This window comes from Octopus bimaculoides, chromosome 17, assembly GCF_001194135.2.
Source record: "Octopus bimaculoides isolate UCB-OBI-ISO-001 chromosome 17, ASM119413v2, whole genome shotgun sequence".
NCBI classification, from domain to species: domain Eukaryota; kingdom Metazoa; phylum Mollusca; class Cephalopoda; order Octopoda; family Octopodidae; genus Octopus; species Octopus bimaculoides.
This window is the reverse complement of record NC_068997.1, coordinates 46,342,717-46,361,087: the sequence shown is the minus strand read 5'-3', so window position 1 is coordinate 46,361,087 and position 18,371 is coordinate 46,342,717. Positions and strand designations below refer to the sequence as shown.

General features: G+C 39.4%; 1 protein-coding gene across 2 annotated transcripts in view; it reads left to right on the top strand.

The window, feature by feature from the left end:
• The window catches only part of LOC106882102 (bone morphogenetic protein receptor type-2), an 86,050-nt gene extending 73,440 nt beyond the window's left edge, over positions 1 to 12,610 (top strand). For both annotated transcript variants that reach the window (XM_052973934.1, XM_052973935.1), the window contains 6 exons: positions 642 to 1,190; positions 2,469 to 2,638; positions 3,298 to 3,445; positions 5,685 to 5,821; positions 7,479 to 7,611; positions 8,709 to 12,610. In XM_052973934.1, the coding sequence (XP_052829894.1) occupies positions 642 to 1,190; positions 2,469 to 2,638; positions 3,298 to 3,445; positions 5,685 to 5,821; positions 7,479 to 7,611; positions 8,709 to 10,426 (2,855 nt within the window). In that variant the 3' untranslated portion in view covers positions 10,427 to 12,610. The remainder of the gene's footprint in view (positions 1 to 641; positions 1,191 to 2,468; positions 2,639 to 3,297; positions 3,446 to 5,684; positions 5,822 to 7,478; positions 7,612 to 8,708) is intronic.
• Positions 12,611 to 18,371: the final 5,761 nt, after the last annotated feature.

The following is an 18,371-nucleotide window of genomic DNA, read 5'->3' as shown; positions in this document are numbered from 1 at the left end:
GGGTGCTAGTGTGACTGGTGATGGAATGGATGATTGTGGCACTTGTAGCTGTGTATCAGTTGGGACTACGGAGTGGTGGGTGGTGTGATTGGTAAGGGAGAGGGGATTTAGTCAGGTGGTTATGATGGATGTGGTAGTGTGTGTGTATGTATATATATATATATGTGTGTGTGTGTGTGTGTGTACCTATATATGAGTGTATGGGATTTATAAAGTGTTAAACACTTCCAGTATGCAAATTAAGGATTCCTTCATAGAATAACTTCTGCATTTGTTGAGTATAGAAACAGTTTGGGTGCTTGTTTCTCTGGAGACTGTCAGAATGATGTAGAAGCCTCTGATGAGAACCCAATAAGGGTCAAAAATCAATTAAGGTTGTTCATCATTTTCTCAGTCTACGGAGAAATGGCTAAAATTTGCCGTGTTTATAATTATACCATATGTTATATATATATATATATACCTAGATAAATGTATGTGTGTATACCTACATATATATATATATTAGTGTGTGTGTGTATATATATATATATATATATATAAAACTATACAAGCACACACACAGCAAGATCTTTTGCTGTGTGTGGTTTACTTATCTCCCTGCAACTTAATTATGTCTCTCTCTCTTCTTTACTCTACAGTTCCTCCTGACATAGACAAGTTCAGTGAAAACACCATCCTCATCATTATAATATGCTTGTTCGGGGCCGGCAGCTTTATATTTATCCTCAGCTTCTGCATATACTGTGTCTACCGGAAACGGCAGCATCCACTGCCAGAAATCATGGAAGAGGCACCAAGTGCACCACCTGGCATCGACATTAGTAATGTGAAGATGCTGGACGTGATCGCAAAGGGAAAATACGGAGAGGTATGGTCCGGCAAGCTAAATGGTCTGCCTGTAGCTGTGAAGGTTTTCCACCATAACCACCGCCAGTTCTACAACAACGAGAAATATATCTATGCTTTGCCGTTCATGGAATTTGACAACCTACTCAAGTTCTATGGTGCAGATGAGCTGGTTAACAGTGAAGGGCTGCACCAATATTGCATTGTGCTTTCTTACGTGCCAAATGGTACACTAATGAATTACTTACGGGAGCACGCTGTCGACTGGTCAGAAATGTGTCGCATCATACTCTCCCTCACTCGGGGCTTGGCCCATCTGCATCTGGACATCACCAAGGGAGGTATGTACATTACAGTATGCTTTATTGCATCAGGAAATGCAATTGCACACAATCTGTTGCAACACAAGTCATTGATGTAGTTTGTTCTTGTATTGTTGTTGTTGTTTTTTGTTTATTGTATTTGTGTATGTGTTTTTTTTTGCTCGCTTAGCAAATATGCTCATCATTGTCAAAATCATCATCATCATTATCAACATCAATATCCCAGAGTAGTTATATAATTATCGCCACCCACTTTTAATTAAACCTGTTCACTACCATCACCATATATGTTTTCAAATTTCAGCACAAGGCCAGCAAGTTCAGGAGAGGGGGCACATGCACGCACACACACACACACACACACACACACACACTATGATGAGTATAAAGGGATATATTATCCAGGTGGGTACCATAAGAGTTCTCAAGTATACTCCAGATTCCGGCTAACCGCATCAAGAATCGCTTAGGATCAGCAATCCCATTGTAATTCTTCTGATGGGTATATCCGGGTTCACTTTATTGGATTATGAAGTGTAAATCCAAAGCAATTACAAAGAATATGGAGACTGGTACATCTTCGAATTTTTCTTTTAATTTTAACAGTCAACTATCCAGCATAATTAGTTAAAATGATCAACATGTGTTTCTGCTGCATACAGAATGTGCAGTTGCAAATGCAACCTGCAATATTTTTGCTCTGCACTTTTATTCAGGGTCTTTCCAAAAGTATGAAACACACATACGAGGTCAGAGGAGCTGTATATGTCTGTGTGTCCTGTCTGTTTTTGTCCCCTCCCCACCACAATCACTGCTTGACAACTGGTGTTGGTGTGTTTACATCCCTGTAACTTAGTGGTTCAGCAAGAGAGAGTGATGGAATAAGTACTAGGCTTGGGGTCGATTTGTTCGACTAACACTCCTCAAGGCGGTGCTCCAGCATGGCCACAGTCAAATGACTGAAACAAGTAAAAGAATAAAAGGCTATATATAAGCAAAACACTAAACTTCCCCTGCCCTCTAACTACCTGACAGCTCAAAGAGTACAGAGAAGAGGAGAAAGGCTGGGGATCCCTAAACTAGTCAGGTATATCAAAGTGTAATTCCGGGTGGTATGTGTGCTGTGATAACATAGCACAGTTCTCTGACCCCCAGCCCCTGTTGCACCATTCAACCAATGCCAACTTGGAAAATGAACATTAAATGATGACGATGATGATGATGAATGAATCAGTTTGATTAACTAATCTCATTGATAAGCATTGTCAACTCAATCATTGCTGGTTTACATTTCAGATAAGGTGAAACCTGCCATTGCTCACCGAGACTTCAATTCAAGGAATGTCCTCATTCGACCCAACTTGAGTTGTGTCGTGGCAGACTTGGGATTCTGCATGGCAACCATGGGTTCCAAATTGATTCGGAATGGCTATTCTGAGAGTGCTGAGCAGTCTTCGCTCACTGATGTAAGTATTCTAGATCCGACAACTGAATTACTGCCATGCTTGTGTATACCTGAGTTAGTGTGTGTGTGTGAGTATGTGAGAATCAGTGTATGTGTGCGTGTGAGTTTGTGTGTGTGTGTGCATGTACAAGTTGGTGTGTGCATATATATATATGTGTGCATGTGTATATGTGTGTAATGTATATGTGTGAGTCAGTGTATACATGTGTTAGTCTTTTTTCTTGTACTGCTGAATTACTGCCATGCTTGTGTATGCCTGAGTCAGGGCTTGTATGTGTGTGTGAGTATGTGAGAATCTCTGTGTGTGAGAGTTTGTGTGTGTATATGTGAGTCAGTATGTGAGTGTGGGTGTGGGTGTGGGTGTGTGTGTACAAGTTGGTGTGTGCATGTATATATGTGTGCATGTGTATATGTGGGTGCATGTGTATGTGTGTGTAATGTATATGTGTGAGTCAGTGTACATATGTGTTAGTCGTTTTTCTTGTACAGTTTCATCACACAAAGTCAGACATATTACATACATATGTTGTGGTTGTGGTTGTTGTTGTGGTTGTTGTTGTTATATGGTTTATTCTGCTTCAACACTCAGCTTCACAATTTCCTTTCCCAATGTTTTCATTCGTTATTGTATCTAATCCATTTGTTTTGTTTCATTGGCAGGTTGGGACTGTACGTTATATGGCCCCTGAGCTGCTGGACGGTGCTGTCAACTTACGTGACTGCGAGGCTTCTCTTAAACAGATAGACGTCTATTCTTTGGGGCTGGTTCTCTGGGAAATTGCATCTCGCTGTTCTGATCTTTGGCAAGGTAACCAGAGCACAGGTTTTATTTGTGCATGTATATGATGCTCTGTGTGTATGTGTGTGTGTGTGTGTGTGTGTGTGTGTGTGTGTGTGTGTGCACATCTCTTCACTGTCGGATTATGTGTGAGTGAATGTGTGTGTTTGTAATCTTGTGTGTTTATTAATTGTCTGTGTTACTTTTTGTATGTGTGAGTGAGTACATGTTATTTTTTGTATGTGTGTGGCTGTGACTGTGTGTTATTGTATTTGTATGTATGTAGTCTTTTGAGTTCATGTATGTATGTGGTAACTTTTTATTCTATCTTGCAGTATGTATGTGGGAGCGGGGGTGCGCGCAGGTGTGTGCATACTGGTGGCATTGGAGCATATCAAGTGTCAGCTGGTGTTGCAAAATACTTACAGTAGCTAATACGACAGAAGTATGCTAATGATGTCGGACTGCTGATGTCCTTGTATTGTTGACTACACAGCACGACAACAGATTGTCACAAATTAGGAAGTGTGACAAAAATTCTCTAGTATCCATATAATGTGACAACAGGACTCTATTGACAGGTGATAACAAACAAAATAAACAAAATAACCGACACAGTTTTGCAAGATATGACAGGAATGTTTTAATGTCTATGTAATCAGACAGGAGACTTGTAGTGCCTATGTGATGATGTGACACGGTCCCCTACATTAGTGCTACTCAAAGCGGTGGTCTGCAAACTGGTGCCGGTCTGCGAGCCATCAGCTGCCGGTATGCAGCAAGTTTCCAGGAAAGAAAGAAACGTTATAAAATGCTTGTTATATTGTAGTATTTACTCTTTTACTCTTTTACTTGTTTCAGTCATTTGACTGCAGCCATACTGGAGCACCGCCTTTAGTCAAATCAAATCGACCCCAGGACATATTCTTTGTAAGCCTAGTACTTATTCTATCGGTCTCTTTTTGCCGAACCGCTAAGTTACGGGGACGTAAACACACCAGCATCGGTTGTCAAGCGATGGTGGGGGGACAAACACAGACACACACACACATATATATATATATACATATATACGACGGGCTTCTTTCAGTTTCCATCTACCAAATCCACTCACAAGGCTTTGGTCGGCCCGAGGCTATAGTAGAAGACACTTGCCCAAGGTGCCACGCAGTGGGACTGAACCCGGAACCATGTGGTTCGTAAGCAAGCTACTTACCACGCAGCCACTCCTGCACCTATTTGTTTACAAAGTAAATATAAGATAAAAAAAAATTGTCAACTTTTATTATATTCATTATATATATTGTTTCCAGTATATATTAATATTACTAAGAATCATTACTGGTCCCTGGCACACTGGGAAAAAAAAACTGCTGGTACTCCATATCAGATAGTTTGAGAAGTACTGCCCTACATGTTGCGATGGCTTTTGATTGTAAAATGTAACAAAAGATTTTAAGTAGTTGGAAGAGGTGAAAGAAATGCATTTGTAACTTTGTGGACATGATGGAAACCGACTGGTAACTGATGTGACAGAATTGTAAAAACCCTTTATATGATTGAGATGTGCTTAGGACTTGAAGCACAAAAGAAATATTCCTGTGACTGGAGAATGACAGAACTTTGCAGATGACTTATGTAGTGTGACAGTGCTCTCTACTGATGACCATGTCATGTAAGAGTGACCTTTTGATGACTATAGAGGATCATGGCACCCTGTTATAAAGATCCTCCTGAGCCATATAGATACATAGAGCTAGTTTCCTGGTTTCTGACACATACATAGAGCTAGTTTCCTAGTTTTTGACACATACGAGAGCTAGTTTCCTGGTTTCTGACACATACGTAGAGCTAGTTTCCTGGTTTCTGTAATGTATATATTCGCCACTGGACAAGATGCTAGTCCATATCAGGAATGCTGGGCAATGTGAAACGAAGTGTTATGCTCAAGAACACAACCCATCATGCGGTCCAGGCATTGAATCTACAATCTTATGATCATGAGTCCGATACCCTAACCACTAAGCCACATACCTCCACCATGTTACCTTGTGTGACAATATTCTAATGATAACTATGTGGTGTAATAGTGATCTGTTCTTGGTTCTATGATGTAACGATGATTATGTAGCTTATACTTTTATACTAATGACTATGCGATGTGATTGGAGACTAATGAGAAATTGCAATGTTGCAGGCTAAAATAATAGCCAAGCCATTGTGATTATTGCTGGATGTTATACTCTGTATATTCTGTACTTCATAACAGGGGTTCCAGTTCCTGAATATATGCTACCTTATCAAGCCGAAGTAGGTATTCATCCGTCATTTGAAGAGATGCAGATTTTGGTTTCAGCAAACAAGAAACGCCCATGGCTTCCAGACATGTGGAAAGACTCAAACGTGGTTAGTGTCATTTCTACAACTGTTATCTCTATCATCAACCATTAGCCTAACACCAAAACATTTACCCAAATTGTTTGTCTAATACTAAATTCTCTTCCTCCTCCTTCTCCTCTCTTTGTCTACCTCATGTGTGTGTGTGTGTGTTTGGACAACTGGTTTCCTATATTGGGATGACTTTTTGCAACTCTATATTATATAATCAATTAAACACAAACTCTGACCCAATCCCAAAAATGAAAATCCAGCAATATTAAGTTACAGCGATTTACATTCTGGGTTCAAATCAGTCAGCTATGCTTTTCATCCCCCCTGGATCAATGAAATAAAGCACCAGTCAAGTACAGGGGCTGATTTAATCAACTGTTTTTTTTTTTCTCTTCACCCAAATTTCTGGCCTGTACCTTTGCCAGAAATAATTATAACTTTCTGAGTTCAGATCCCCCACAAGGTCAAATTTGCCTTTCATCCCTGCAGGGTTGATGAAATAAAACACAAATCAGATCAATGGTATCAACTAGCCCCCTTCCCTCAAAACTGCTGTCCTCATGTCTAAATCTGAAACATTATTATTAATTAAGGCAATGAGCTGGCAGAATCGTTAGCATGCTGGACAAAATGCTAAGCAGTATTTCGTCTGTCTTTATGTTCTGAGTTCAAATTCTGCCAAGGTCAACTTAGTTTTTCATCCTTTCAGGCTCAATAAATTAAGTACCAGTAAAACACTGGGGATCAATATAATCGACTATTTCCCTCTCCTAGATTTCAGTCTTTGTGCCTATAGAAGAAAAGATTATTATTATTATTATCATCGGTGGAGAGGAAAGTGCTCCCTCCTAGTGAATTTGTGAAAAGATGGGTGACTATGACAAAAATGGTAAGAGTAAATGGCCCAACTCTAAGTATATGCCGATAGATTGGAGAGCAACAGTTGGGAAAAAGCTTGTGCCTTTGGGGTACAGGATAATCCTGGGTTTGTGAGGTTCCTTGATTGGACTTTCTCTTGTGTTAGGAGGACTGCATCATTCATATGTATACATACTTTATATACTATGTAAAGAATAAAAATTTTTGAATGGTACAACAATGCACTATAATACAAAAAATGGACTATATACCTGTTGTAAATTTAGTTATCCATAGTCCGATGATATTTCGGAATACAATTCCTTCTTCAGATATTCTGAGATGGAGTCGCTGCTATAATCTGTTTTCCAACGGCTTTTCTTTTTTCGGAAGCCGAATCTATAAAATAGATTATTGAAGCGACTGCATCTAAGAATATCTGAAGAAGGAATTGTATTCCGAAATATCATCAGACTATGGATAACTAAATTTCAACAGGTCTATAGTCCGTTTTTTTGTATTATAGTGCATTTTTGTACCATTCAAAACTTTTTATTCTTTACGAACAATACACAATGCTTCAAGCGAACTACAATACTCTCCTATTTATATACTTTGTATATTTTTATCACATTTCACAGGCTTTTCCATGTCTTTCACCTCATTTCATATGTAAATCCCTACACAAATTGTTGCTAGTCCTTGTGATGTCCCCACCTAATCTATGCTCCTGTGACTAGTAAAAGAAATCCTTATTATTGTTATTATTATTATTTACTAATCTAGTGGGGTTTTTTTGTTGTTTTTTTTGCAGGCTATCCACACTTTGAAAGAAACAATTGAAGACTGCTGGGATCATGATGCTGAGGCCAGGCTCACTTCATTTTGTGTCATTGAAAGAATCTCGGATCTGTCTGCAATGTCTCCTCATGATTCTCGATTAAAAGGTCAGCACTCATTCCATTCTTAAAGATGTAACTTGTCATCTATATTTATGTGATACACTGTTGTTGCTGTGCCCAGCGTCGCCTTCCTGGCAGTTGTGCCGGTGGCACGTGTAAAGACATTCGAGCGAGATCATTGCCAGTGCCGCTGGACTGGCTCCTGTGCAGGTGGCACGTAAAATACACCATTTTGAGCGTGGCCGTTGCCAGTACCGCCTGACTGGCCATCATGCCGGTGACACGTAAAAGCACCCACTACACTCTCGGAGTGGTTAGTGTTAGGAAGGGCATCCAGCTGTAGAAACTCTGCCAAATCAGATTGGAGCCTGGTGTAGCCACCTGGTCCACCAGTCCTCAGTCAAATCGTCCAACCCATGCTAGCATGGAAAGTGGACGTTAAACGATGATGATGATGATGATGATATATATATATCATCATCATCATCATCATTTAACATCTGCTATCCATACTGTTATGTGTTGGACAATGTGAGAGGAGCTGGCCAGCCAAGGAGCTGCACCAGGCCCCAATTGTCTGATTTGGCTTGGTTTCTATGGCTGGATGCCCTTCATAACACCAACTACATTACAGAGTGTGCTGGGTGCTTTTTACATGCCACTAGCACCAGTGCATTTTTGTAGCATTGGCACAAGTGTATTTTACATGGAGCCAGCACCTGCAAGACAAAGGGCACCAGTGTGTGTGTGTGTGTTTTGTGTACCCTTGTCTTGTCATCATGTTATGAATACAAATGTGCATCACCCTCACACAAATGATGTTGTTTGTTTCTCATCTACTGTGGTCAAACATCACCTTCCTTGGACAAACAAATGAGAGTTCACGACAGGAAGTGCATCTGGCCAAAAAAAAATCTGCCTCAACAAATTCTGCAAGCATGAAAAAAATTAACATTAAGCAATGATGATGATGACGATGATGGTGGTGGTGGTGGTGATGATGATGATGAATGTAATAGTGGTGATAATGATGTTGATGGTGGCAGTGTTATCTTAGAATTATATATGTATAAAGTTTGTCTGTGAATTTTGCATCTTCTCATGCTAAGAATCATTCTTTTTACCTTTTTTATCTTCTCTAGGTGTGACACCAACTCTGAATTCTACCTCCACACACATCACAGTGTCTGAAGATGCTGCAGGAATTTCTGCAGTTCAGAGGAATTGCTACCTTGCCACGTCTAGTGTTACTGCCGAGAATGGTAACTCCTTGCCAACAGAGAACAGCATGGCCCCTTTGATAAGCCAGGGAAGCAGTGGAGAGAATACTTTAAATGGACAAGCAAGAAACTCTTGGACACCACAAGAGAAAAGCATGTCTGCCGTAACAACAGAAACTATGCTGACTCTTAGCCCTTCCCAGTCTGACCCTCCTCCAGACTACCACAGCATTGCACCCCATGGTCCTCCATTGAGTGATCCACCACCACACTATGAAAACGAAACGCAAATTGGCTACAATTTCTCCAAAATACCAAACACAAGCCTTGTGAATGGTCAGCCACGTAACACATGGTTGACCCCTGATAACATTTCAACAGCGCACACAAACACTGCTTTATTGTCTTCCTCTGATTCAGACCCCCCACCGAAATATCTGAACATTAACCATGCCAAAACGAACACTGTGATTCAGCCACATCAGGGTCGAAACCCTACAGTCGAACGTAACACTCACAAAAGAAGCGATGAAGAGCTGACCGTGTCAGGAAACACTCTGATTTCTGCCAGCGCCAAACGAGAACAAGAACAAAAGGAGCAATCTCTAAGTGCACCTACTTCTCAGTTTCATGACGATCCTTTTGACAGTGGACCCGACAATGTAGAAAGTTCTCTAGTCCACAATGAGACGTTCAACTACCATCGCAATGCTCCTATCCAATACTTACAAAATCAAGTACACAGCGATGGTCCACTTGTACGACCCAAAATTGCCAATGTCCCTGGCAACGGAGTACCTTACAGTAAGTTAGCCATCAATGAGAAAACACCAAAATCTATCTTCAAATGCAAAAAGCCTAAAGATTTCACCAGTAGGTTGACACAACTGGGGAAAAACTTACTGTCTCGCAGCAGCCAGAGTATTGATGGGAAGCATGGCCGAGATAAAAATAGTCGTCGTTCAACTGATCGGTCTGGTTACATCAACCTGATAGCTTCACCTCAGCAACCGGTTCAAACTGAAGTATGTCTTCAGAATGGCAGTACAGTTGTGCTCCCAGTTAGTAACACAGTGTCTTCATCTGTGATGACCACTGCAGAGCAGGACAGACTTGGGTTAACAGAAATGGGTGTGGCAAACACCACAACCATTCATCAAAATGGTCATATTCCTACTGGTGCAGTCGATGCACAAGTTAGAAATATATCTGATTCCAGTGCAGATGATGCACCCAGCAACACAAAATGTCCACCAGCTTATTTAAACAAAACAGCTAACCCTGTGAACAGCTGCAATGAACTGACTGATATGAAGTCACAGCGGCCCACATCCCTTCCCCTCAAAGTCCACAACAACCCACCACCTGACAGTACGGCCCAGTTGCCTGTAAATCAGACTCAAGCCACGTCAGATCCCAGCGAAAAGATCCGCAACCGGATTAAGACTCCCTTAAAGATCAATCGCAACAGACTGTCGTTGTACGATGACCGTGTCATGTCGCGGAGCTGTGAAGACTCTGTTACTGAACCGAGCAGATTTCGACTGAGCAACTCCAGCTACAGCTTGCAACAATTCGACACAAGCACCACCAACACCAACACTGCAAACAGACATGACTTACACACAGAACAGTGCTGACACTTATTACCTCGGTTCCTTTAACGGGTGGAATCGTGAGATGATAAGTTGATATGATGGGTGGGTGGGTGATCAGGGGGGCCCCCTTCAGTTTCTTCTCAAAGATCCTGCCAAAGATTTAACTATACCAAACTTTATATTATTGTCAATTTTCGTTTCGTTTTCTTTATTTTTATTTTGGCTTCATCAAACTAATCAGCGATTTTTTTTTTTTTTAAATCTCTTTCATTTCCTCGTTTTATCCTACATTCCCCCACCCTTCATTGCATCCCTCCCATCCAGCTGCCACCCTAATCTTTTGTCATGGTTCCTCTTTGCCTGAAAAAATCTCTAACAATTTCTCAGTGGTTCACAAACATTCAGTCTTAGACACACATATATATATATAATATGCATTTATATTATTTGTGTGTGAGTATGTATATATGTGCATACCTGCATAGCAGCATATGCACACAAACACATCCACATATACAAACATACCTTTCCAATCTGTACAGTATTACAGACCCAGGAGTGAGTGGGTGAAGCCAACACCAGATATGAAGCAGCCTGTTTGTGAGATGTTTGATTGAGGAGTTGAAAGATTAGCTTATTTCGTGCAGTTGATAAAACTGATCCTTTCGATTGCTACAACAGATCTGTTTAAACAAACCTAGAACCTTGGGGTTGAAATTAATTACAGAAAGACATAGGGTTGTGTGAGTTTTGAGTAAAAAGGGTCTATGGTGAAAGTGTTTGGTTTCTGAGGAAAATGTTCTTTTGGAGGCTAATTTTCTTACCTTGTTTGTCCACCGATGAGATCTAAAGCAGAACACATGGTCAAGTTGATAAAAATGGTGTTCAGGCTATGACTCTGCATTTAAAGGGCGCTCAATTCCAGCCGAATTTAGTGATACCTAATGTGAGATATGTGTCTGTGTATATGCATTTGTATATGTATTTGTGTGTGTGTGCGTCAGGGTCACTGTTTCATGTACCTTTCTTTTTAACTTCTAAGAATTATTTTATCAGACTACCAGTCTCCTTCAAAGCAGCAAATCAAACCCTTACAAAACCCCTAGATCAACTTTTCCTAACAACTCAAACTGATGTCTGAAGCCATTAGATCCGGTGATGGATTTCTTCTTACCTCTACAAGTTGATGGCTACTTGATGGTCCATTGCTGTCCATAGATCTCTCGGAGGGCTTTCATGCCCTGCCAGTTGTTGTTTGTCCATAACTATATTCATTGCCATCCACCAGTTTTACAAGTTGCCACTGAAAAGACTGTGGGGTCACCATCCACAGATTTCCTAGCACCACAAAGTCGCCAACTACTCAAACGCCACAACCCTAAACCTCTACATCTCCTCACTACTAATAGTATTACCACCACTACTACTACTACTACTACTACCACCACTCCCAACCCAAGCAAATCTGCTGCTACCACATCAACAGCACTACACATTCACAACTGTCTTTAAATCAGTATGATGAGAAGAACCAGTCATAAACATGGTAATAGCTCTGAAGAGGACAAAACATGCAAATAGTCACCTTACAATAATCTTCAACAGTTTATGACAGTTGTTGTTTAGCTCCAGGCCAGACCTGATCTAAAACTGTTCCAGCCATGACCATCCCACCTCTTCTTTTCAGATGTAGTATATCTAGGACTACATTTATTGATGTATCCTTTCAGTCTTTGTTTTTGTTTTTTTTTTTCTTTCTTTTAAAGACAGTTGGGTGGGATTTGAAGTCGAAGGAGTTTTGGCTGCCGTCTTCTAGTGGGGCGAGTAACTGCATAGAATTTTTCCCTGGGTCCCTTCATTAGCTCGAGTTTTTTCTGGTAAGATAAGTAAGTACATGGAGTGACAGATTTCTAAGAAAGACAAGAATTTGGTTGCTTTACAGCAGCAATGCCATGTGATGTTGTATAAAAGTGAAGATGTGTTAGTGTTTCCTACTCAAACACAGACGTCGCCATGTTTGTGACAAAACTACTACAACTACTACAATTACAACAACTAGCCACCTTCTCTTTCTTCTTCTTCTTCTTCTTCTTCTTCTTCTTCTTCACATGCTGCTGTTTACACAAACATTTATTTTTGATTTTATGTTGTTTATTTTAAATTCTCTTTTTTTTTTAAATCTAAATCTTTTATTGATTGTACATAAAGACTGACATAACATCTTTACCTTGTAATTATTGTTGTTGTTGCTGCTGTTGTTGTTAGTTATTTAGGTAAAAAGGTTATGCAATCACTTGGGAAAAGTTAACTGAAGGCAGAACAGCCTGGAAAACCTCAGCGAGCAAAGGGGTCAAACAGCTGAAGGAAGAAAGTATCCTGTCCCTTGAAACAAATCCCCAAAGAAAGAAAGACAACACACTGCAGCTCTGCAGCACCTTCCTAGCTTTCAGATTTTGCAGCAGAACTTGCTCATCAAACATAGGAAGGATCAGCCATGACAGAAGCTGCAGGACGAAGACTACAAGTACCTAATTAAAACATTGTCCACTGCTTAGACCATCTATCAAGATGTAAAGAGCCATGTGTATATATATATATATATATATATATAATTTTCATCATCCTCATCTTAAGGTGTATGTATGTATGTATATATATATATATATATATATATATAAAGGTGCAGGAGTGGGTGTGTGGTAAGTAGCTTGCTTACCAACCACATGGTTCCGGGTTCAGTCCCACTGCATGACACTTTGGGCAAGTGTCTTCTACTATAGCCTCGGGCCGACCAAAGCCTTGTGAGTGGATTTGGTAGACAGAAATTGAAAGAAGCCTGTCGTATATATGTATGTGTATATATATATATATATATATGTGTGTGTGTGTGTTTGTCCCTCCAACATCGCTTGAGAACCAATGCTAGTGTGTTTACGTCCCCGTAACTTAGTGGTTCAGCAAAAGAGACGGATAGAATAAGTACTAGGCTTATAAAGAATAAGTCCTGGGGTCGATTTGCTCGACTAAAGGCGGTGCTCTAGCATGGCTGCAGTCAAATGACTGAAACAAGTAAAAAAAAAAAGAAGATATATATATATAAATACCTTATGGGTTTTCTAACATTGGCACTGATCACATCTAACCCACCAAAAGTAATAAAACATATTTGAGGCTTAACCTGCAAAACATACAGAAACTGGTCTACTACTGCAAATTTTAATGAAGTGAATCAGCATAGACTGATGTGGCAACAAAAAACAAGAAGATAAGCCAATAAATTTACCCACATGAAAAAAGTACCATCCTTTCATTTGCAAGTGTCATTCTGTTGTTTTGACTGCTTGTAACTGTTGAGCAAAGATGGTGCATTAGTTGCTTACTACATTATCCTTGCCACATTGGTTGATTATAAGATTGCATTGAGTGAACATCTCTAGCCTTTTACTGCAAGATGATGTACTCAATAGAAGGAAGAGTGGAAATTGTGGAAGTGTATGTAAGAGCAGGCTCTCTTAAGCCAATGCATGAAATTCAAATGCTGGTTAAGGAACGGCGTGCTATGAAGCCAGTGCACATGGCTCCAAAATAAAGAGACCCTTCAGTTCAAACACCAGAAGTTATTCAGGACATTCACAGCAGTCTCACATAAGCTGGAGGTTATGCCAATAGTTGTTGAAAGTCTAAAGTTGAAGTCATATCGTTTAGCAAACGCACAATTAAAAGTGGATGACGAGCAAACAAATTTATTTCTGTATTTATACAACACTACGGAACTAGGCTACTTTTTCATGTGCCACTCTGTACATTAAGGTCTTGACCCAATGTGAGGTTTGATTCGCGTGCACGCACGCTTGTTTCTCTGTACATCATCATTATCAGTCCGTTTTCCATGCTGGCATGGTTTGGACGGTTTGACTGAGGTCTGGAGAGCCAGTGGCTGCACCAGGCTGCAATCTGATCTAGCAATGTTTCTACAGCTGGATGCTCTTCCTAACACCAACCGCTCCGAGAGTGTAGTGGGTGATTTTTACATGCCACCAGCACAGAAGCCAGTCAGGTGGGCCTGGCATCAATCACGTTCGGACAAACAGACACAGAGATATACGGGGAGCAGTCAGGGGTTACTGACATCGGCCACGTTTGGATGGTGCTTTTTACGTGCCACCAGCACAAGAGCCAGTCAGGGGACACTGGCCACAGCTACGATATTGGTTTTACTTGATTCAACAGGTCTTCTCAAGCATTTCATATCACACAACACATCAGGGGTACTCTTAACTGGGCCAGGTCTTCTCAATCACAGCATATTTCAAAAGGTCTCAGTCTTTTTATACACACACACACACACATATATATATATATATATACTTGGAAGAGGATGCATGGCATTCAATCATATAATAATATAAACAGTATATATATATGCATATATACATACGTATATGTACATACTTACATAGATGTATATATATATATTATTTGTATATATATATATATATATATATATATCTGACAGATTGATGCTGTATAGGTAATGTAAGTAGATTATATTATCATCATCACTTAATACCTGTATTCCTTGCTGGCATGGATTGAACTATATATAGATAGATAGATAGTTTTATATGTACATATCTATGTATGTATATCTCTGTGTCTGTTTGTCCCCCACTACTGCTTGACAACCGATGGTGGTGTATTTACATCGCCATAACTTAGGGGGTTGGCCAAAGAGACCGATAGAATAAGTACAAAGCTTCAAAAAGCAACAAGTCCTAGGATCGATTTGTTCAACTAAAACCCTTCAAGGCAGTGCCCCAGCATGGCCACAAGCAAATGACAGAAACTAGTAAAAAGAAGATACGTGAATATTTATTATTTATTCCTTATATACCACTGTTTGTTCATTTTAGCTTTAAAAGAGTATCGCAATCCAGGTGAACATTGGTTGCTGATCTGATTTTTTTAACTAGGAAGGAAATATATTTTTTAGAAAAAAATGTCAAAAAGCTGAATGAACTTCTAACAAAATTGCGACATTCTTTTGAATTTAAAATTCATAATTTTCGTTTTCCTTTGGTAGGTAGAAGAGCAAAGCAGGGATGGGGAACAAGACTGGGGCATTGATCCTACCTAGAAAGCCTTCTCAGTGCACTCTGCATCACTAAAGGAAGTGGAGAAATTGAGGTATCTTGGAATTGTATTCACCATTGATAAGAAACAGGAGTGTGAATTAGATGATGTTCAATAATACCGAAACATATCCTGCACCTGAGCACTGAATACAATAATTTCATTATTATATTTTAATTAGCATACTTGCCAACATCGTTTTCCATCACTACTCACCCCGCTCCTCTTTCATTTTTTTAAAATTTTATTTCGGAGTTGTCACCCTTTCTTGAGCAGAATGAATCAATTAAGCTAATAATTTTTCTCATTACTGCGAGCGTAATTTCGGTTAACCCTTCACTCGTCCTGTGTATCTTACATGTGATATTGAGAGCACATTTCCCTACCGTCCATGGATTATATACGACACACATTGCCCCTCTTTTTTTCAACCACCAAAGTAGCATGGGAGACATGAAAGAAAAGCTTTATATTTCTCAGAACTTATGGAATGCTTTGGACAGACAAAGGTAAAAACAATTTTTTTGGTTGTTATCTTCTCCACTTACAGGTATTTTAACTCTGCCCATTCTTTTTGGCAAAAAATGGAGTGATTGAAATAGTAATTCTATATAAATCAATTTGACATTTATTTATTTATTTATTCATAGGTGTAAACAATTGTGTTGCTGATGTGAAAAAATGTGGTTAAACCTTGTTTTACGATGCAACAATACGGAAAAATTAAAATGTAAAGATAAAACGTAAATGACCGTAAACTAATAATGATATGAAAGTATTCAAAAATAGAACCTTTATGTAACGTGAAAAAATACATATATTTCTTTAATTTTTTACTTCGTCTTCTGGACTTCGACCAAGCTTCGGTCTTCTCTTGAATCAACCCAAGTATTTATGTTTTGTATATTTCGTACTTTTCTTTCGGTTTTGCAAAACCACTAAATTACAGGGACGTAAACAAAATAGCACCGGTTGTAGTGAGTGCGGTGGGGGAGCTGAACAAACACCGACATGCTTACACGTCTCTTTTTATCTTTTACTTGTTTCAGTCGTCTGACTGCGGCCATGCTGGGGCACCGCCTTGAAAGGTTTTAGTCAAACAAATTGACTCCCAGGACATATTCTTTTTAAGTTTAGTACTTATTCTATAAGTCTCTTTTGCGAAACCGCTAAGTTACGGGGACGTAAAACACACGGAGGAGGAAGCAATAAGGACAGAGGAATGGGTGCTCTTGCCTTCGTACTGCGGCAAGCGTGTGGCCAAGGTGCGAGTAAGGTGCCATCCGAACTGAAACTTTAAACACATAAACACACTATACGATCATGTAATCAGTATGCGTGCGCGCAACGACCGGAAGTTGCGGTGGACTAGTATCGAAAGATCGCTCCCCATTGCCATTTGATGTTTAAAAACTAGTTTTATTGAAACTTCTTTCAAAATTCTTGTTTTGTTTTTCACACATTCACTCGTAGAATAAGAAACCTAGGTGTTTTTTGCAATACTTACCATCTAAAGGAAATTTTTGTCAGGCGACCTTAAAATATTGTGTATCCCCAATTTATTATTTTATAGCATCGACCCCATAAAATCTTATATGGATCTTCAGGAGACTTATGGACCCTGGTTAAGAACCACTACTTTACATGGTCTCTTCATCTGCTAAAAATAGCAACCAAATTACATATTTGAACAAATCTTTAATACCATATATATATATATATATATGGTAATCTTCAAGTTTAGGGGAATAAATAAAAATATTCAAGGGAAATAACTGAATGACTTACCAGTATTATCCGTTTTCTTCTAGCTGTTTATAAATAAATCACACCCTGATCCTAACCCTAACGTCAATCAAATCACGTGTGTGATTTATTTATAAACATGTACGGAGAATACTGGTAAGACGTTCAGTTACTTCCCTTGAATATTTTTATTTATTTTTTTATCCCCCTAAACTTGAAGATTACCTATATATATATAGAAAGACATTTGATATTATTAGTTGTTTAAGAATTAGTGTGAAAACATGCGACAGTCATGAATGGAATATGTCTAATGGAAAGGTTAGCTTGAATAGGTCTGGCCTGGAGTATTGACTTGATTTTTGCAGGTTTTTTTGTTTTTTTATTCAATGGCCATTCTTGTCACATAATTCATCAGATACGCCGTATTTTTACGACTGATCTTTGATGCTTGTGTGTCTGTTAGTGTATGGCTGTGGTTTTCTTGGGTGTTTGCAGCAAGGTGGTAGACTGTGTAAGTGCTTATATGCTATTTATTTCCTTCTCGTTCAGGTTCTTCGGTGGGGGGGGGGGTCTATTTTTCGTGTCCTTCCTCTTTCTAATTTGTACTTATTGAAATCTTTCGTTTCTGCTTTCCACCTTTGCTTCTTCCATATTTTCCTCGGTAATCTTCAAGTTTAGGGGGATAAAAAAAATAAATAAAAATATTCAAGGGAAGTAACTGAACGACTTACCAGTATTATCCGTACATCTCTGTTTATAAATAAATCGCACACGTGACTTGATTGACGTTAGGATTAGGGTGTGATTTATTTATAAACAGCTAGAAGAAAACGGATAAGTCGTTCAGTTATTTCCCTTGAATATTTTTTTAAAATTTTTTTATCCCCCTAAACTTGAAGATTACCTTTTCCTCTATCTTGTTAATTTCTTCTTGCTTCTCCTTTATTGGTGTCTGGCTGTTAAAAGGGGGGCAGCTTGGCTTTGTGTCCCCTCTTTTTGCAGTGGTAGCAGGTGGAAGATCTTCCCTCCTCCACCGCCACTTGCAGCTTCACTTCTGGTAACTCTTATCTCTTCAATAATTTCTTGGAAGTCCAGTGAGGTGGCC